This window comes from Bidens hawaiensis, unplaced genomic scaffold (genome assembly GCF_021521415.1).
Source record: "Bidens hawaiensis isolate Kalapana, Puna unplaced genomic scaffold, B.hawaiensis_p1.1 tig00003536_1, whole genome shotgun sequence".
In the NCBI taxonomy this organism is placed as follows: Eukaryota; Viridiplantae; Streptophyta; class Magnoliopsida; order Asterales; family Asteraceae; genus Bidens; species Bidens hawaiensis.
The window spans coordinates 1,849,021-1,870,678 of record NW_027491199.1 but is presented as its reverse complement, the minus strand read 5'-3'; the positions used below and the strand labels follow the sequence as shown (position 1 = coordinate 1,870,678).

General features: G+C 38.2%; 1 protein-coding gene across 1 annotated transcript; it reads right to left on the bottom strand.

Moving 5' to 3' along the window:
* Window positions 1-20,151: 20,151 nt before the first annotated feature.
* LOC143623717 (uncharacterized) lies at window positions 20,152-21,068 on the bottom strand. Its single transcript, XM_077094558.1, has 2 exons — window positions 20,624-21,068; window positions 20,152-20,468 (listed from the first exon to the last, which is right to left on the bottom strand). Exons 1-2 carry the CDS (start codon window positions 20,867-20,869, stop codon window positions 20,277-20,279), a joined length of 438 nt encoding a protein of 145 aa, XP_076950673.1. The 5' UTR covers window positions 20,870-21,068; the 3' UTR covers window positions 20,152-20,276.
* Window positions 21,069-21,658: the final 590 nt, after the last annotated feature.

The window sequence follows — 21,658 nt, the reverse complement described above, 5'->3', positions numbered from 1 at the left end:
CTGTAGGCCTTGGCCATTCAAGGGTACCGAAGGGGCCATTGGGCTCTACAACTGGATTGACAAGATGGAGACAGTTCTCTCCATTAGCAGATGTAGTGAGAACCAGAAGGTCCTTTACGCGACCTGCATGTTCCAAGAAGCAGCTTCGTCTTGGTGGAAACTTCAAGTGAAGACTTTGGGGCGAGAAGTTGCTCTTCACAAGACCTGGGAAGAACTGAAGGAAATGATGATGAGAAAGTTCTGCTCTCGCGCAGAAATCCAGAGTCTGCAGCAGGAATTCTGGAACCACACCATGGTAGGAACGGATATCGACGCCTACAACAACCGGTTCAACGAGCTTTGCCAGTTGGTACCAGACATGGCAAACACGGAGGAAAAGAAGATCGAGAGGTATATTTTTTGGGTTACCTCCTGTTGTTAGGGTTCCGCTCAACGCCGCAGCGCCTCCAACCTTTGATGAGGCGGGTAGCGCGGGCCATCACCCTTACAAGGGATACGGTCCGTGCGGGTATGTTGACTACGCGCGGAAACGAGCAGCGAACCTCTGACTCCAAGAGGAAATGGAACTCTCACCACCGAGGGTCCGACTCCAAGCAGCCACCGTTCAAGAAGCAGGAAAGCGCAAGGGTTTACGCGATCCAAGCCGCGGAGCCATCAAGGAAAGGATACAGCGGGCCTTACCCATGGTGCAACAAATGCAAGTTTCACCACGAGGGTGAATGCGCGAGCGTCACGTGCGCCAAATGTAACAGGCCAGGGCACAAGACGGTGAATTGCCGTGCTAAAGAAGCTGGAGCCAATGACAACTGCTACGCATGCGGAAAGCCAGGGCATTTCAGTCGGGATTGCCCGCAAAGGGGAAACCAAGCTCGCGGGAGAGCTTTTGTGATCGGCGCGGTTGAAGCTAAGGAAGAGCCGAATGTGGTAACCGGTACGTTTTTGCTTAACGGCCATTTTGCATCTGTCTTATTTGATACTGGCGCTGACCTAAGTTTTATATCTGCTGAGTTTAAAGACTCCCTAGGCCTAGCAACCAGTAGGCTAGACACACCTTATACTATAGAACTAGCCAATGGTAGGCAGTTATGCGCGAACGAAAGAACTGAACAATGTGTAATAGTCATGGGAGGTCACGGGTTCAATATTAACTTGTTGCCAATAGACTTGGGAAGTTTTGACATCGTGGTAGGTATGGATTGGTTAGTCGAGAACCGCGCGGAAGTTATTTGCCATGAGAAGCAGGTTCGGATTCCACTGTTGAACGAAGAAACCTTGGTAATTCAAGGGGAAAGAAGGGGAGTTGCGACAAAACTAATTCCGTGCCTAAAAGCGCGCAAGTGCCTAAGGAAAGGGTGCTACGCCTTCCTGGCGCATGTAGTAGAGAAGAAAGGAGATGAGCGAAGAATTGAAGACTTACCAGTAGTGCGCGAATTTCCAGAAGTTTTTCCTGAAGATTTGCCCGGATTGCCGTAGCCGCGATAAGTAGAATTTCGTATTGATTTAGTCCCAGGAGCTGCGCCAGTAGCTCGAGCGCCTTATCGATTAGCTCCATCTGAGATGCAAGAGCTATCCAATCAGTTACAGGAACTATTGGATAAGGGTTTCATACGCCCAAGCTTTTCACCTTGGGGAGCTCCAGTACTGTTTGTTAAGAAGAATGATGGTTCCTTCCGGATGTGTATTGACTACAGGGAGCTGAACAAGCTGACAGTCAAGAATCGGTACCCTTTACCGAGGATTGACGACTTATTTGACCAGTTGCAGGGATCCAGTTATTATTCGAAGATAGATCTACGGTCAGGATACCACCAACTTAGGGTCCATGAGGAAGATGTGCCGAAAACAGCCTTCCGAACTAGATACGGCCATTATGAGTTCTTAGTGATGCCTTTCGGGCTAACTAATGCGCCGGCTGTATTCATGGATCTGATGAACCGCGTGTGCAAACCATACTTGGACAAGTTTGTGATTGTGTTTATAGATGATATTCTGATTTACTCTCGGACCAAGGCCGAGCATGAGCAACACCTGAGATTGATTTTGGAATTGTTGAGGAAAGAAAAGTTGTATGCGAAGTTTTCCAAATGTGAGTTTTGGCTTAGAGAAGTTCACTTTCTCGGTCACGTTGTAAACGAGAAAGGAATACACGTTGATCCTTCCAAAGTCAAGGCCATCGAAAACTGGGAAGCGCCAAAAACCCCAACTGAGGTGAGGCAATTCCTAGGACTAGCTGGCTACTATCGACGCTTCATTGAGAACTTCTCCAAGATAGCTCTACCACTGACCGCGCTAACTCAGAAAGACAAGAAGTTTGTTTGGGGCGAAAATCAGGAAACAGCATTTCAAATGTTGAAACAGAAGTTATGTAGTGCGCCAATTTTGTCTCTGCCCGAGGGGACGGATGACATCGTCGTTTACTGCGACGCTTCACATCAGGGACTTGGATGTGTCCTTATGCAGCGAGACAAAGTCATAGCGTATGCCTCGCGCCAACTCAAGACCAATGAAAAGAACTATACAACGCATGATCTGGAACTTGGAGCGGTTGTCTTCGCGCTAAAGATTTGGCGCCATTACCTCTATGGTACAAAGTGTATAATTTTTACGGATCACAAGAGCCTTCAACATATATTTGATCAAAAGGATTTAAACATGAGGCAACGAAGATGGGTGGAGTTGTTGAACGATTATGATTGTGAAATAAAGTATCACCCTGGAAAGGCGAATGTGGTGGCAGACGCGCTAAGCAGGAAGGAGCGAATAAAAACACTACGAGTCAAGGCTCTGAGGCTGACCATTCGCGCAGATCTCTTTACCAGCATCCGAGACGCTCAGCAAGAAGCCTTGAAACCAGAGTTTGTTAAAAACGAATGCCTTGGGGGTATGATTAAGAGTTTGGAACTTAAAGAGAACGGCAATTTATATTTTGCTAACCGCATATGGGTCCCTCTCAAGGGAGGATTGCGCGAGCAAGTATTAAACGAAGCTCACAAGACGCGGTATTCCGTAAATCCTGGCGCAGACAAGATGTACCAAGATGTTAAAGCGCTGTATTGGTGGCCCAATCTTAAAGGCGCCATCGCGACGTATGTCAGTAAGTGCCTGACGTGTTCGAAGGTAAAGGCTGAATACCAGAAACCATCAGGGTTGCTTCAACAGCCAGAAATTCCCATGTGGAAGTGGGAACAAATCTCTATGGACTTCATCACCAAACTGCCAAGGACACCTGGGGGTTACGACACGATCTGGGTTATTGTGGATCGGCTAACTAAGTCAGCGCACTTCCTGCCGATCAAGGAAACCGATAAGATGGAAAAGTTAGCCCGATTGTATATTCGAGAAGTAGTTTCAAAACATGGAGTCCCAGTGTCCATCATTTCTGATAGAGATAGTCGGTTCACCTCAAGATTTTGGAGATCGTTACAAGGAGCTCTAGGTACTCGCCTTGATATGAGTACAGCTTATCATCCTCAAACGGATGGGCAAAGCGAGCGAACAATCCAGACATTGGAAGATATGCTGCGCGCGTGCGCAATCGATTTCGGAGGTAGCTGGGATACTCATCTCCCATTGGTTGAATTTTCTTACAACAACAGCTATCACACAAGCATCAAGGCTGCGCCATTCGAAGCTTTGTATGGGCGCAAGTGTAGATCCCCACTGTGCTGGGCTGAAGTGGGTGACAAGCAAATGACTGGTCCAGAATTGATCCAAGAAACAACAGACAAGATTTTTCAGATACGGGATCGCCTTAAGACAGCGCGCGACAGACAGAAGAGCTACGCAGATGTGCGAAGGAAACCATTGGAGTTTCATGTAGGGGATAGAGTACTTTTGAAAGTCTCTCCATGGAAAGGAGTCCCCCGTTTCGGCAAGCGAGGAAAGTTGAATCCGCGCTACATTGGACCATTTGAGATCCTGGAAAGGATCGGTCCGGTTGCTTATAAACTCCGTTTACCCGCCGAACTCAGTGGAGTTCATGATACGTTTCATGTGTCCAACCTCAAAAAGTGTTTATCTGACGAAACGTTGATTTTGCCGTTGGAAGAGATTCACATCGACAAACAGCTGCACTTCGTAGAAGAACCTATAGCAGTAACCGATTGGAAAGAACAAAAGTTACGCAGAAGCAGAATCAAGTTAGTAAAGGTTCAATGGAACTCGAGGCGTGGGCCTGAATTCACTTGGGAAAGAGAAGACCAGATGCGCAAGAAATACCCACACCTCTTTCAGAACATGGCTTCTGCCAGCGACGTCTCCTAGATTTCGGGACGAAATTCGCTTAACAGGGGGAGAATGTGACACCCGGTAAATTCTCAATCCCTTAAACCAAGTAATCAACCTAAATATTAGGTAATTTTGTTATGAGCGCCCTGCGCGAGCGCGCCATGTTAGTCAGCGCGTGCATTTGTTATGTGCGCCCTGCGCGAGCGCGCCATGTTAGTCAGCGCGGGCATTTGTTATGTGCGCCCTGCGCGAGCGCGCCATGTTAAGAACCAGCGTGGGCATATGTTATATGCGCCATGCGCGAATGTTTTGGCTTTATGTTTTCATGTACCTTAACGTTATGTTGTCTAATGGGTTGACCATCCCGCATGATGCTAAGGCGGGTGCATCCCAAATCGTCTATGCGCGTGCGGAAGGGGAACTAACCTCCCCGCATGGCGGGAACATTGAGAGCTAGTTTGTCTGAAGTTCCAAGATGGAATTGACTTCAACATAGCTGATCACTATGTTGAAATACCAAGACCACCTGGAGAATCTACAAATGAAACTCAATGTCCCTAACTGCGAGAAGGTTACGCACCTACCCGCAGCAAAGAAATGTCCTTCACGCAGAAAGCTATGCGCACAAAGTGATACGCACAGAACACTTAGTCTATTTTCCAGACGTAAGGAGATTACTCCCGCCCAAAAGGAAACAGTAGCGTGTTTCAGAGATTTTCCACTTTTTACTGTACACTGACAAAAGTACCTGAAAAAGCACACTGTAACATGAAAAGTCAACTGTCAGCCACCCTATTCTCACCAACCCCAGACCTGCATGTCCTGACCAAATCAAATCAAAATCTTTTATCCACTACTCCACTTTTAAATAAATAATAATAATTCCCATACTTTATCATCATTACACCTAGATATGAAAAGATTACAATCCCCTAAAGCAAGGGATTGTGTTCCCTTGAGTTTGACTATAAATATGTAACCTAAGTTATCACCCAAACACACTTCAAACTTCTCTCTTAAGAACTGCAAACTTGCACTAATCATCTCCCAAGCATCCGATCCTGTAACTAGGTAAGCCGAGAATATAACCTTGAGATCTACCTTCCAACCCTTATATTCTCCTATTTCTTGATCTTAATATATATACTTCTTAATCGTATTCTAGACCTTCAATTCAAAGGCCAACACCAAGAAAACCCGAATCTCGATTAATCCCTTAACAAGAACCACAGGTGAGTCTCACAGCCCCTATTTTCACTATTTTCACTGTTTTTAAACTGTTTTCGGGGCGAGGGACACGTACTTAAATTACGATTTATCATGTTATACTTACAAGTTATGCAAACGATTGTGTTTAAATTATGTTTCATGATGAGCAATGCAAACGGTTATCTATGGTTTACGATGTATGTGCGCCAGAATTCGAGTAAGTGATCACTTTACCATTGGAACTCTAAGGGTAGGGACTGCTGGTTTGATCCGCCCACTCGTAGGGGTCGCACCTCTTACACAGACGAGTGCCTAGTATGGTCATGGGGCAGTACTATGGGTTTGAGCCCGCTCGTAGAGGTCGCTCCTCTTACGCAGACGAGCGCCTTGTTTTCCGGCACAACGTCTGCGCGTAACCCGCGGGACGGTATTATTCGCTCGTAGTGGCAGCGCCACTTACACAGACGAGCACGATTTTTCAGAAGTGTCCGCGCGTAACCCGCGGGACAGTATTACTTGTTTCGCTCGTAGTGGCAGCGCCACTTACACAGACGAGCACAGTTCCCAGAAATGTTCGCGCGTAACCCGCGGAACGATTTTACCAGAATATGTTGATAGAACTATGTTTTACCAAGCATGTGTTTTAATGATGCTATCAGAATTATGTTTCAGAATGATTTTTATCAAGATTATGATGCAATACGATTTATCAAGTTACTAAAACTTGTGAACTCACTCAGTTTATACTGATTCAAATGTTTCACGTGTCTTTCAGGAGATAACTAAGTAACGCATGGAGTCACACTTAGAGCACCTCACGCTGAACATCTAAAACTAGCTTTTTGGAAGATTTTAGTTCTATCCCTTCGATGCGCGTGGTTGTTCCCGCCGCGCAAGGGGATATGGCGTGGAAATCTTCAACAGTTTTTATACCTGGATGTTTTTATGTAATTTCTAAACAATGTAATGTATTTGTATTAAACATTTTCATGCGCAATGAAAATCTTATCTTGAATGTTTGCAATGGCCCGTGCTTAAGTATCAATCCCCACTCGCGCGCGCCCGGCTGTTTCCGCCGTTCAGGGCCGGGTGTGACAATAGGGATTGAGGAATTAAATTTGCATACAATCAGAAAAATACATAATGGAATAGGGATTCGGAGTATGAAAACAATATAAAAATACACGGGTTTAAAAATATACAGATTTAAAGATCTAGATTTGGTTTGCAAACAATGTTGAACAACAATTTCTATCTCATTTAGGTTTGAAACGTCTCATGTGATACAAAGATAAAGCTTTCTAAGTAAAGTTTTAATTGATTTGTTTTAATAAGAGTAAATAAGAATTAAATGTATAAAGATGTCACTTGGCATCAAAACAGGTCAACTAAGTGCCATGTGGCATAAAAATCATTTTTGTTTATTATAATAGTAGATTTCATGAAAGCTGTAATTATTAACGTATGTAAATCTTAATGCATTTAACACATCAAAGAGATATGTACATATTTTCATATTCATCCATAAACCCTCCTTGGCTAAGTTATTTCTTGAAAATTATTCAACTATTAAAACGCAAGAGCGACAAAACCTAATTTGAAAATAACTATAACACTTATCAATATGTTTGAGAATGTATCTTATTGACACTTATCAGTAACAGTCACATTTTAAATAAACTCGACGTTAAGATGAGCGTCCAATTTACTTCTAAAAAAAAATTACTTCCAACTTTTTTTTATCATACGAAATGTCATACTACTAAATTACAATCGTGTCAACCTAAAAAATGCACTACCACATTGTATTGTATGAATTTCGTGCAACTAGGATAACAAAGTGTGCCAAAGTCCCCCCTTGGCGTATACTCGTGCAGACTTGCATATATATGATTCGTCGATGGGCATTTATGTTGTCATTTTCTTCACTTACGATGGGTGTAGTGGGCGACGTTTATGGGCGATTTTTTGCTTGGCACACCCCTCCCCCCCCCAATGGGCCGATAGGGGGATAGGTTTTCGTCACCCGTGTAATGTATAGTAATAATTTATAAAATGGACTGTTCAACAATTGTCAATAGAATTAAAAAAATTAAAAACTTAATATAAATACCAAACCAATTCAACCATTTTCACCATTTCATACTTCTTCACCATTTCATTTCGTACTTTTTCAAAATGGATTCCCCGAACTCTTCCGACATTGGGATCAACTAATTGAGGATACCCAGAATATTCATCAGATGCATCAACAAGCGTTGGAGGAGGGGAAAGAGGCCATGAGCGCAATGCGGGCCGTCGCCAACAAGATAGCGTCTGGCTCTGCTAGTTCTTCGTCGCACCGTAGGTTATCGTATATCCTTCGAGATCGTCTTGATGCGAACGATCGTTTGATGAATGACTACTTCAACGACAGACTTAGATTTGACGGCGTTACGTTTCAACGTCGTTTTCGGATGTCTAGACGTTTATTTTTGCGCATCACGGGAGATTTGGAGCGGGAGTATACGTATTTTCGACAAAAACCCAACGCAAGAGGATATTTATGATTCTCCTTTATCCAAAAGTGTACTTCGGCTCTATGCATCCTCGCATACGGCAACACGACCGACATAAACGACGAGTATATAAAGATGGCTAAGAAAACAAGTGAGACTCATTGGAGAAATTTTGTATCGGTAAATTTTAAATTGTTTAAACGTACTGTGCTAAATTGTTTATATTAATTATTGTTTAATTTAAATATTTTTTTAATAATTTATTTCTTATGGAATAATATAATTATACGGTGGTCGTTATCTGAGGATTAACTTCAAACGACCTAACTCACATATACGATGTACACGAAAGCAAAAATTCTTTTCCCGGCATGATCAGGAGTATAGATTGCATGCATTGGGAGTTGGCCAACTGTCTAACCGCATGGCGAGGTATATAAACTCGTGATGACTATGGAGTACCAACAATTCATCTTAAAGCCATCTGTTCACACGACCTTTGGATTTGGTCGGCCTACTTCGGTTCCGTCGGGTCCAACAACGACATAAACGTTCTCAACGCATCACCCGTGCTAGAGGCCTAGAGTATTATATCAGCTGTAGCATACCGGTCTTACCATTTTATGCCAACGGTACCTACTATCGTCACGGATACTAGTGCTGACATATCATGTATACCCGTACAGATAAGACACGAACACGAAATGTGTATACCTGTACACGACACGAAAACTTATCGTGTACCTGTATCCCAAAAACGAACACGAACCTATTACTACTTGGTATACACGATAATACACGATAAGAGTTGTTTCGAAACACATATTTGACAGCCTGTTTAATGAAACAAAAGCCAGAGAGGGAATGTTTGTGAGTGGTGATGATTGAGAAACATAGGGTGAGAATATTTTAGGAATTTAGGGTTTAGGATAACTTATAATTATATATATTTAATTATAAAATTCTAACCAGGTACTTAACAGGTAAACAAGTATTTTACCTGTTTAGACACGAAAATTAACAGGTAATAACGTGTCTACCTGTTTAGTACACGAAACCTGTTAAGGCCTTACATGTTACCTGTTAGAGTCGTGTAGGTACGTGTCGTGTATTCGTGTCTCGTGTATAAATTGCCAGCCCTGATGGATACTATTTGGGAGATGAGATATATCCGGAGTACTCGATCATCGTCAAAACGTTTCAAGACCTTATCATAGAAAAAAGAGAATACTTTAAAAAGAAGCAAAGACCGCGCAAAAGGATATCGAGAGGTGTTTCGAGGTTCTAAAAAAACGTTTCCATTATGTGAAAAAACCCATGTAGTGTATAGTCGATGGCAAAATGAGTGATGCTATGTATACGTGTATCATATTGCATAATATGATTTTAGAAGACAAAGGCAAGCAATATGCCAACACTATATACCGGCCAGGGATCGTTCCACAACAATTCCCAGAACCAATCGAAGAACAACGAACGTGAAACATTCACGAGCTCACATCTATTGAGATACATAACAAACTTAAGGCGGATTTGGTTCAACACGTTTGGGATAATCGTCCCGTTGAAGTCGAAGACGAGGAGGACGGGGACGAAGATGAAGAGGAGGAGGACGGGGACAAAGACAAAGATGACGAATAAATTATTATATATATATATATATATATATATGAGTAAATTGCGGTTTTCATTCCTGTGGTTTGTCCAAATATGCAGTTTTAGTCCAATAGTTTCAAATTTACAATTTCCAATAGTCATACACCCCAACCCCTCATATGATGGGACTTGCGTATTAGGGCTGTGGGATTATTTGGGGAGAAAAACGACTAAACTGCCCCTCACATGAGGGGCACGCTGATGGGTTTAACGACAAGACTTAACCGGGTTAGTGTAGTCGGGTTTAATTGCAAGTGAAATGAAACCACATGGACAAAAATCACAAATTTGAAACTATTGGACTAAAACCGTAGATTTGAACAAACTACATAGACAAAAACTGCAGTTTACTATATTTATTTTTATTTTATTTTTTGTTGTGTTTTTTATTTTGATTATAAGTTATTTTCTATTATTTAATTAATTTAATAAATTTTAATAACTTAATGGTTTTTGTAATTGTTTAATTTAATTATAAAAAGAAAATAATAAAAAATGTGACGTGGTAGCCAGGGGCTACAACATCATTACACCCAAAAAAACTAAAACCCATCTTTTGTTGACTGGACGCCACGTATTGCAATTTTTCTCAATTTGTTACCTCTCTACTACGCATAGCCTTACAGATCAACCCTCCCACAACTTTTTCACACACATTCTTAAGTATTTCATTTAGTTCAAACAATCCCACCATGCTAAAACCAATTTCCCTATAGGGCTATATGATACTCATATTTGGAATTTAACAATCAGGTTACATTATCCCATTGTAACCATGAGTCATATTTTTCAAATGTGATTCAATGAAATGTCTATACCTACTTACGGTGGACCACACTTCATCAAAATGACCACAAAGTTCCTTGTAAATCAATATTACATGGAATCACATACACATTGTGAATCAATCCACAAGTCTACATATCTCTCGTCAACTAAATCAAATATAATTAAGTTTAGCCACATTACAAATCAATCAAGTATAACCACATATGGTCAAGTTGTGCTCAGATTTGTTTGAAGAACCTTTAATTGTACCGAGCCCTTTCTCCAAGTAGTTGACCTCTTGAAAGTAACACTTAACTAGGTCACAAACAAGTATTTAACATGCAACATGATTTCAAAACAATTTGATCAATATTACTATATATTACAACTTAAGTAGGACTGTTCACTAGTCGAGCCCGAGTCGTGCCAGGGTGAGTTTGAGCTCGAGCTCGAAATTATACGATGCAACTCGGCTCGGATCAAGCTCGAGCTTGAAGTTAAATGAGCCTTAGATCGAGCCAACGAACCGAACCATGACCCGAGCCGAGCCATGACCCGAGCCGAGCTGGGGTCTAGCTTGATCGCCTCAGTTACAAAAATGAACTAGCTCGGCCCAGGTCGCTTTAAATCTAGTTTTTTTTGACAAGTTTTATTCGAGCTTCTATCGAGCGAGCTACGAGCCCCAGCTACAAGTCTATGAGTTTTTTGAAAAGTTAGCAAGCTCTTATTATATGTTGTTTACCGAAACTTTATCTCAAATGTTAAGTTTCTAATCATTTCCCTCTTTTATTGACCCATTTAGCGACTGTTTGCAAAACTCACTCATTTCAAGTTCTTAATAGCCAATTGTGGTTCATGAACACATTATATGTAAAGTCTTGACATTTTCCATTCATTTATGATTTTAAAGTGTAATTCAAAATCCCTAAATTCATCATTGTCCAAAATTCCATCACCATTTCAGTTTTCTAAAATTCATCATAGACGATGTTTTTAACTAATTTAAGCCAAGCTTTACACACTAAACTCATTACTATTTAAATTTAACCCTCTAGATTCCTCAAAATCCCCAAACATACATTCCCACTTCATCAACATCAATGCGGTTTTATGAGTTCTAACCCCATTAGCCATTTAGTTAAACCACTATTAACTCAATTACACAGAGATTCTTGGATTTCCTTTTTGGAATTTCACAAACTAAGAAGTTTGGGTCAAATATTACTTGCCACAAGCTTCTATTCACTTGAGTATATGATGATTATGTCTAAATTGTTAGGGATTCGGGTAATTCAATACATACACAAACACAAATAATCTGCAAGAGAAAAATATAACGAAGATGAACACGCGAGATTTACGTGGTTTGGTCTAGACTGACCTACGTCCACGGGCTGCAACCAGGGTATTTTATTATTGCTACTGCCTCACTCGTGATGAGGAATAACAAGTACAAGGCTAAGTATAAATAGATACATGATTAGGGTTTACAACTTAATTTACAAGACAACTAATAATGGGCCGTAATTAAATAATATGGGTCAGACCTGCCACTAGTCTTTATTTAATTAATCTGCCACAAAGATGTCTTCTACCGGACCCAATTAAGCCTCCATAAACCCAACAATCTCCCACTAGGAGGCTTGATAATCTTCAAACTGCTTACCGATGATCGCTTGTACCACTTGTAATCTTCCTCGTCTTCCTGGTTGCATCTGCATTCTCATCAGTTAACCTAAACTCCCGTTGAAGCTCCCCCGAGCTCCAAAACATCGGTCATGGCTACAACTGCCACTGACTCATTCTCTGTCCCTATCGGCTCCCACTTACACGAACTGCCGAATTCTGGAATACCTTGAGAACAAACAACACTCTCCATATTAAGCAGGTAATCTTCTGGAGAGACTTTAACCGCTGAAATACTGGTTCTCTTAACCCACTGTCTGGTAACTTTGGCAAAAGCGTTGACTAACTGACTACCAGTGCTCCCACTGCCACGAAAACCTCTGACTGGTTTTTCTGAACCTTTTCTAGCACGTTCAACCTGAATATGACATGTGACTCTGGATTTATCTTCTGCAAAACAAACCTTCTTCTGCCCACTATATTCTGTGAACCGGACTTTGGTCTTCTTCTGAACTGTGTCGGTCACTCCCTCAAACGATAAACTAATCATATACAATGAACCCCTCTTTCTTCCTCGAGCAATGACAAGATTTCCCTTTACAACTTTCCACTGCCCGTTCCCAAATTTAACCTCATGTCCTTGTTCATCGAACTTCCCGATAGGAATCAACTTTTTCTTTAAGCTTGGAATCACTCTGACATCCTTCAAGGTCCATGAACCGGCTGAAGTAACTAAATTCATGTCACCCATGCCCGTAAGATCAAGAACATCATTATTCACCAGTTTAACCTTACCAAAATCACCTTCCTTCAAATTCTGCAATGCTTCACTGATGTGGGTAGCATGAAATGAAGCACCAGAATCCATGACCCATGAATCAACATTATTCTCAACACTAAGAACTAAAAACTCATCCTCTGGACATTCTTCTGCAGTGTTGACTTCTTTCTTTTCATTCTTATCATTCGGACACTGATTCCTGAAGTGTCCCTTCTCTTTACTACCCCAACATTCAATATTTTTACGAGTCCTAAACTGACTCCTCTTCCTGCTCCTACTGCCTCGTTGTTTTCCCCTGCCTCTATCTTCTGTGACTAATATATTACTTGATGATTCACCTGAACTTCTGCGTCTTGAATCTTCTCCAAGAATCAAATCCCGAATCCCATCAAAAGTAATTTTTGTAGACGAACTACAAACCGCAGTCACTGTTTGCGAGGGCAAAGAGGATAATAACAAAAGACCTTGAACTTCATCATCAAACTTAATGCCGACTGACACTAAGCAAGAGAGGTTAGAATTAAGATTATTAATATGTGTTGCAATAGACCCACCCTCTTTCATTCTTGTAGTCACTAGCTCTCGGATAAGATAGACCATATTTGCTGCTGAGGGCTTCTCATACATGTTGGATAGTGCATCCATCATACTACGCGCTGTGGTTTCCTTCATGATGTTAAACGCCACATCTTCCGACAACGATAAAGTAATACAAGCCCTAGCCTTCTTGTCTAACTTCTTCCAATCTGCTTCTGACATCTTTTTCGGTTTTTCATTTTCTAGCACTACATCCAAGTCTTTCTGACAAAGTAGCGCTTCAACCTGCATCTTCCACCAGCCAAAATTTTGCCCAAAAAAATTTTTGTATCATAACCTTTCCGTCTTCTTCCATGACAATGATCAAACGAAACCTGGATACGAACAGAGACAGACGCAATAATGACACAAGCCTAGACTTAACGACTGTTCAACGGAACTCTGTTAATCAAAACCACCCAGCTAAACTGCCCGGTAAATGTGCCAAAACCCAATGATCAAACCCGTTGCAAACTCACAAACCAACCCCAAACAAAATTAATAATCAGAAATTGAAACGAACTAGAAATGCGAACCTGTTCCGAGCTTTCTTTCTGATCAGAGATGGTTAAAAACAAAGCAATATAATTTTCCTGTTGATCAATACTCAAGAAAAAAACTACTCTTCTTGGAATGATTAACACAACGATAATGGTTTTGTTGACATTTTAATTTTGTTGGCGGCGGTGGTGGTTACAATATTGCAAAAGTAATTCTTTAATTGCAATTTATGGTGTGATGGCAACAATTATCTCCACGAAATAAGAAAACAATAATAACAGTATTATTATAAAGCCAAATAAAAAGGTGAATACCTAACCAATTGATCGCTAGGCGTTTCTTGCTGCTATAATATGCCAAACAAAAGACTTCAAACCCTAGATCACACAATACTCTATCCTCTCGCGATCGTGTTTTTCCCGTGTGTAACCGTAACCTCGACTCTTGATACCACTGTTAGGGATTCGGGTATTTCAATACATACACAAACACAAATAATCTGCAAGAGAAAAATATAACGAAGATGAACACGCGAGATTTACGTGGTTCGGTCTAGACTGACATACGTCCACGGGCTGCAACCAGGGTATTTTATTATTGCTACTGCCTCACTCGTGATGAGGAATTACAAGTACAAGGCTAAGTATAAATAGATACATGATTAGGATTTACAACTTAATCTCCAAGAAAACTAATAATGAGCCATAATTAAATAATATGGGTGAGGCCTGTCACCGGTCTTCATTTAATTAATCTGCCACAAAGATGTCTTTTACCGGACCCAATTAAGCCTCCATAAACCCAACATATATGACATTAGTTCCTTAATTTTCACCTTCTATTTCGTAGAAACTTCAATCTTTCTCCTTAGTTTCTTCTTTACCTTTGTTTTACCTCCTAAAACACACTCCCTTTTGTCATCACTTGAAAATTGAGCAAGATACACGGCATCCCTGTAGAACCATTGTTCACAAAACTAATCAACAACAATAAAAATTAATTATTCATTAAAATTGATTACAATACATAATACAACGGAAATGAAATTGCATTACAACGTGAATAAAATTACACTAAAGAGTAACAAAATACAAGGAAATAACATGAAACAAAATCTACATAAACAAAGAAAAGAAAGTGAATAACAAAGCAGGTGTTTGCTGAGGTTTTTTGTTAAACAAAGGTCCCTTAAAAACAGATTTCGGGCCGCCCAAGTGAACCCGTCTTTCTCTCAGGGTATAATAGCCGATACAGTGTGTACTGATGGGATTAACCTAGAACCCGAGCTATACCTGAAATGAGAGTAACAAGTTCGATTGCTCGAGCGAACTAGTTGGAAACGAGTTTGATGAATATACTGGTGGTGTATGATCAAGTGGAGTTTCGTGTATGAATCATGTTGTGAGCTGTGTTATGGCTGCTCCGTATCACTTTCTGTTTATAACAACAATCAACCCTGACTCATCATACACATGTCAAGTGATCAGGGTTGCTTCTCTATGAAGATGGCACATAAGCAGGTGACTCATCTTCGTGATGACAAATGTCACACACTAGGCCGACTACGTTAAGGTGTTGACACGTGGCATACTGACTCATTGATGTCGATGACATTTGTCTCACTATCTGACCCCATTACACCACAAAAATACCATGGCAGCTCTAAGCCACAAGCGTGCAAAGTGCAAAGTGTGTCATCAAAGTGGCACATTGCGCCCAACACCCTCTCTCGAGCATGTGCTCGTCAGGTGCTCTGCATCCTTTGCTATTGTCGCCAAGTGTAATATGTCATACAAGAATATAATCTTTTGAATTTTCTTTCTTATAAAGAGCTCACAAGTTTATCATTTACTAGTTTGAGGCACGTGTATTACACGAGTAATTGATAAAATTTTTAAACTTTAATCATTAAGTGAAATACAGTCAACAAATTGATCATATATTGTTAATACAATTACAATTTACATTGAAATTACAGAAATTACATAACTAAGATTACATAAATATGTTACATATAAGTAAAAACTTTTCTGTACACTACATTGGTGATTGTATTAGTATGTATATATACATTATTTATTAAAAATCAAAATATTTAGTTCATGTCTACTTGTAACTCTTAGTAGGTAATATACAAGTCTGCTTATAAGTCTTGATATAACCACGTATAGTTGTCTGTGTGACAAAAAATGTTCTTCAAGTACATACCAACCCTAGATAAATGATATATATCCATTAAACTAATAAAAAAATATTCATACACATAAAATATCATACCGTTTAATCAAAAAATATTATTTCATTTGAGAACATTTGCTCATGTTTATCTAAAAAACATGATTATCCCAAAAATCATATTACTTGAACTTTGATGATATAATCATCCTTACTGTCTTTATAATTTAAAAATGATTGATCATGATAAATTTGTAGTCATTAATATTCTGTGTACATCCCACCAGCCTCTCTATCCCTATGGGATAGAGGTAAGCCTGCCTACATCTTACCCTCCTCAGACCCTACCATAACATTGCTATTGGTGGGATATACTGAGTACGATGATGATGATGATGATGATGAATATTCTGTGTGTGACAAATTTTAAATTGATTTCATATTTTATAATTAACAATTGTACAATCAACCAACATAAAAACTGAACTAAAATATAAAAAAAATGTTTTATTTCATTTCATATGAATGCAATTGCCAGAAAAATGACAAATACATATTAACCTTAAAACCATGTTCAAATAACAATGACTATTCCAAGTCAGCAGAATATTAGAAGATTTAAAGTTGCATAAAGTGAACGTAGTGATTCTTATATATAATAGTTGAAAGTAATGCTCTCAATTTTACCCAAACCTGAAACCAAACCTGAGAAACCCGTACACAAACCCAAAAATAAACAGGTATCAAAGCTATAATTGTAAAAAAATTCAATGATTTTTCATTATCGCAACTGAAGTAATGAGCCTCCCAATATTGAGAGGCTCATTACTTCAATTAGTCCCCATGTTCCTCGAATGGATCTCTTAGTTGTTGAGAAGGTTGCCCAAAAGCGGTATATAAGGCGTACCCAGTAAAACTTACAAGTAAACCAGATATAAAGATAGCGACTAGGTTGCTGTTTCCATTATAATATATTTTCAAGATCACAATGGATCTATGATAAGATCGTTTATTTACAATGGGATGGTATACAAAGTCAACAGATTTCAATGAATAAAATAGGATTTATGGCTACACAAACTGTTGAGAACGATTCTAAATCTGGCCCAAGACGAACTACACTGTAGGGGTTTTATTAAAACCCTTGAATTCTGAATATGGTAAAGTAGCTCCTGGGTGGGGAACGACCCCTTTGATGGGCGTCGCAATGGCTTTATTTGCAGTATTTCTATTTATTATTTTAGAGATTTATAATTCTTCCGTTTTATTGGATGGAATTTCAATGAATTAGATCTATAAGAACCCCCAAGTCCTAGCTTTTAAATTAAAAATGAATCCTTTAGATCTCGGATTTCTAGCTCATTCGATAACCCGACCCGAGAAATCTAAACCCGAACCTTGACCGAAGTAATTCGGGTTGGTTCTTCAGTCCGAGTTTTAGGTTTCGGGTTAACCCGAATAAAATTTTAGTTTTAAAATCATATATAGCTTTAGGTATTAAAGGTTAAGTTTTAGTCGCTGACTTTATCAGAATTAAGTCAAAATCGACTGTCCTCATTGCACATATTATAAATCAATTGTTTATTGTTTATTAATATTGAATTTTTTTAATTAAGTAAGTTATCTTATAGGGCATATTAATATATTTAAATGTATACAAAAATAAATTAAGTCATAAAATATATGTTTCTGAATCATTTTGGTCTGAGTTATGAAAGAAAATATTGAAAACTAAATATTGATCTTTTTATGCTAAAACCCTTTATACTACAAAAAAAAACTCATATAAATTAATGATAGATAGTTCATATTGTAAATTGGTATACATATGGATTATAATTATTCTACTTCAATGATTTAATGCTAAACAGTAAGATATACATAATAGGTATTATTCATGTTTATAATATTTATATAAAATGTTTGTAGAAAATTTTCTGAGTTCAAATGCATATGAGAAAATTTTAAATTCAAATTTGAAACCAATCTTATATAAAAACAATTATGCACTGCTGCTCGAATCTCAGCTTAAAAACAATTTGTGGTTTACCATATAAATTCAAATTTTTCGACAATGATACATATTTTTTTAATTTGCAAATATCTGTGACTTTTAAATTTTATTCTAACATGCAACTTCAATTTTGATATTTAATTATTTTTCTTATTTCACCACTAATGTTAATAAATGAATACGATATAATTAACTTGTAATGAAAATAAACTTGAATTCATATATTTGAATGACTTAAAATATAAGAACCATATATTGAAATTTGTTGAAAAAAATATAAGAAGGGTTATGAGATTGACAAGTGACAAGAATGATTATCTTTTATTAGAATAGATAGATATTAATATGAGACAAGACATTTTTCATTTCACCAATGTGGAAAAAACCCACTTTCCATAATTCACATTTTCAAATATATAACTTGGAGTATCAATTTTGCATTTATCATTACTCCAACTTAGACATGATAAGAAACTAATTTATTAGTAACACATACTAATTATTCGTGTCAAAAAATTTCCAACAATCTCGTCATTTGATAGGTTAAATGTCAATTCACAACTTGACGATAATAATAGGAAACTGGCATCCCAAGCCCAAGGTCTACACTTAAATTTCCAAACACCCTTAACATTATTTTTAACATGCTAAAAACTCCACTTAAGAAAAACCAATATTTGTGAGTCATAATCACATCCCCACTGCGCGCAGCAACATGTTTGGGGTTCAAATTTTACATGATATAGGTTGTGGTCTATTTGTTCTATAAATTCTACGATCGATTTGCTATTAAAGAAATAATTTAAAATCAGAAATACTCTTAAAAAACCACTTTAAAACTAACAATAACAATTTCATTTGATAATTCAAAATGAAATTAGTCACATTGTGAAAAAGAAAAACAAGTTAAAAAAATACGTCTCACTTAGACAAAAGTATACTTAAGGAATAAAAAAAAAAGGTAAAATACATATTTTCTTCTCATGAAAATTGACACATCACTTGAATTTCTTGAGTCAACAGCCAATATATTGTATTCCTAACAGTCTACCACGAAAACTCACAAATAAATTCAGAATGACATATCATGTCAAAATATTAACTAATACCCTAGTTTTAAAAGTACTTATCGTTGAGTTTAGATTAGCTGAAAGTTTTTCGTGCAAGCATTTTTCCTTCTTAAAAACAGTTGACTAAGTTAAATGTCATAGTGTACATTTCTCCATAATCTTTAACTGAAATCATTAATAGGTGAAATAGGAGATCATGAGTTCAAAATTCAAACCATATAAAGTGTAACTTTTTTTATTTGAATTACTGAATCACAAACTCACAACATTAATACCTGCTCTACCATTGAAATCTTTTCATTCTATAGAGTTAAACCCATAACCACCTATTTCATACCTTAACTATGTTGCCACCACACAAATTACTCGTTCAAATTAAATAAATAAAATCGTTAAACATTCACTTTTTACTTAATTCATTATTATATTTATTTATATATAATAATTACAAAGTTTGATGGCGTTAAGTGCCGAATGGGCCACTTTGTGACAACGTATTGATCCTTGAATTTTGTTTGTTTTTTTGTTTTAATTTTAGTTTCGGTATCGTGACAGACATAACGCAAATCAAACGAATTTGCATAGACTGACTGCATTTTGTTTCAATCTCGGTATCATAACCAATGTGACAGAAATCAGCCGAATTTACGTAGACTCACCGCCTCAACTTCCGTGATAGACAATGCTCGGATCTTCCCGATGCCCGAGTACTACCGACTTATACCACTCAATTAATCACCTCAAATTTTATATGTTTTTGTTTTATTTTTGGTTTTTAGTTCCAGTATCATCGCACCTAACCGAAACCGACCGTATTTGCATCGACTTATCGCCTCAACGGCCTGGACCGACAACGTTTGGGTTTATCATCGCCCAGGTTTTACCAACATGTTTTATATAACACTTTATTTTAGATAACGTTTTATTTTATTTTATTTTATTTTAGATTTTGTTTCTATAACGTTTGGTATAACACTAGTTTTATATAACCCACAATAAGTTTGGTATAACTTTCATTTGTATCTATCTTAATACATTTAACCTGTTAAAGAATAAGGATAATTTGTCTTTCTCTTACAACATCTCCGTCACTTGGGAAATTTCATCAAACTAGTTACAAATTACATTCTGAGAAGATTCAAGTAAGCTTAATTCTAGCTATAAACCTTAAACAATCACACAGCTGGAATACCATAGCTTAGGTTAGATGTGAGGAGCTGAAGTTGGCGAGCTCGAACCACAACCTGAAGCCGCGCAAGAGCATGCATGCATTCAAAAGCTATACGAGACTGCCGCCTCACATACGCACCTCGAACTACTGCTTGAAGCTTCACCAAACTCCTTAATGCCTTATACGCCCTCCGTGCCTATATAATATACAAAAAAATCAACTAATTAGTTTTACTATTCAGAAAGTCTAGCGGCACAGTTTATTGCCCGTTTGTCTTCCGTCTCGATGTAAACACTACTTTTTAATAAACAAAATGGAATGACAAATAATATTTAAGGTGCACAAACGTACAAGATGGCGTCGAAAGCAAGCTTGGATCTTAGTGGCTGCAGCGGTTTCTTTGAATGACGCACCATCACCTTCACATACGTGATCATTGGTGATGGCGGCAGGTGTTGATGGTGGCGGCGGTGGTTGTTCTTGAGAAAATGTTGTATTGGTTGTGTGGAGTACTATGTTGGTCTCAGAAGGACGTGGAGATGACCGGAGAAGCCTTCTTCGGATAATCCCAAACCAAGATTTACGTGTTCTTGCCATTAAAGGTTGCGAGTTTGCTATGGATTAATCGGTCTAAAACATGAGCAGCCGGTGTTTATATATATAGTAGTGAATATGGGTTTGAAGTAGTAGACGTAAAGAGTGGAGATGTGCGCACCATATACAAGTTTTGGCCATACCTTGAGAACGTGAGGGCATGAATTATGACCTGGTCCAAGAAAGCGATTGTGTGATTATTTAAATATAAAAGTTTACTTCGGGTGTGTTTGGGATTGCTTATTTAAGTGAAAAATAAATTTTTGTTAAAAGGACTTATAAACTTATGAATTTTTGAAAAGAAGTTTTCAAAAAAATATTTGGATTAGCTTATGTGGTAAGGAAAACCAAAATGACCAAAATAGACACTCTTTTAAAAGGAGTGTAATGAGTTTTGAGGGTTAAAGGGCGTAATAGGTAATTCAAATCCATTAAGTTAATAAGTTAGAGATTCTTAATTTTTCAAAACCCATTTATTTTGCCGTCACCATAAGTTAAAACCTAAAAGGCCTTATGATTTGTCAAACACCTTATACACTTTATTAACTTTTCAAAAAGTTTATAAGTTATAACTTGATGAAAATAAGGAATCCTAAACACCCTTCGTTGGGTCGGTTTGTGTCTTCTAATCCATGTAAATATTTAATCTTATTTTTCTAGTAACAAATAACTATACATATCTCCCGCATCACATTTCAAATAACTCAAAATTTTATTTTCCTCACAACACAAAACTCTTTAAGCATCTATCTATCTCTCCACCCACATGATACATTATCACCTATTTTTATA

Bases quoted from the DNA above. Each gene is read 5' to 3' on its own strand.
- LOC143623717 (XM_077094558.1), bottom strand. From the start codon at position 20,869: ATGGCAAGAACACGTAAATCTTGGTTTGGGATTATCCGAAGAAGGCTT. The intron at 20,469-20,623 runs GTACGTTTGTGC...TATATTATATAG, and splicing joins CTTGCTTTCGACGCCATCTT to GCACGGAGGGCGTATAAGGC.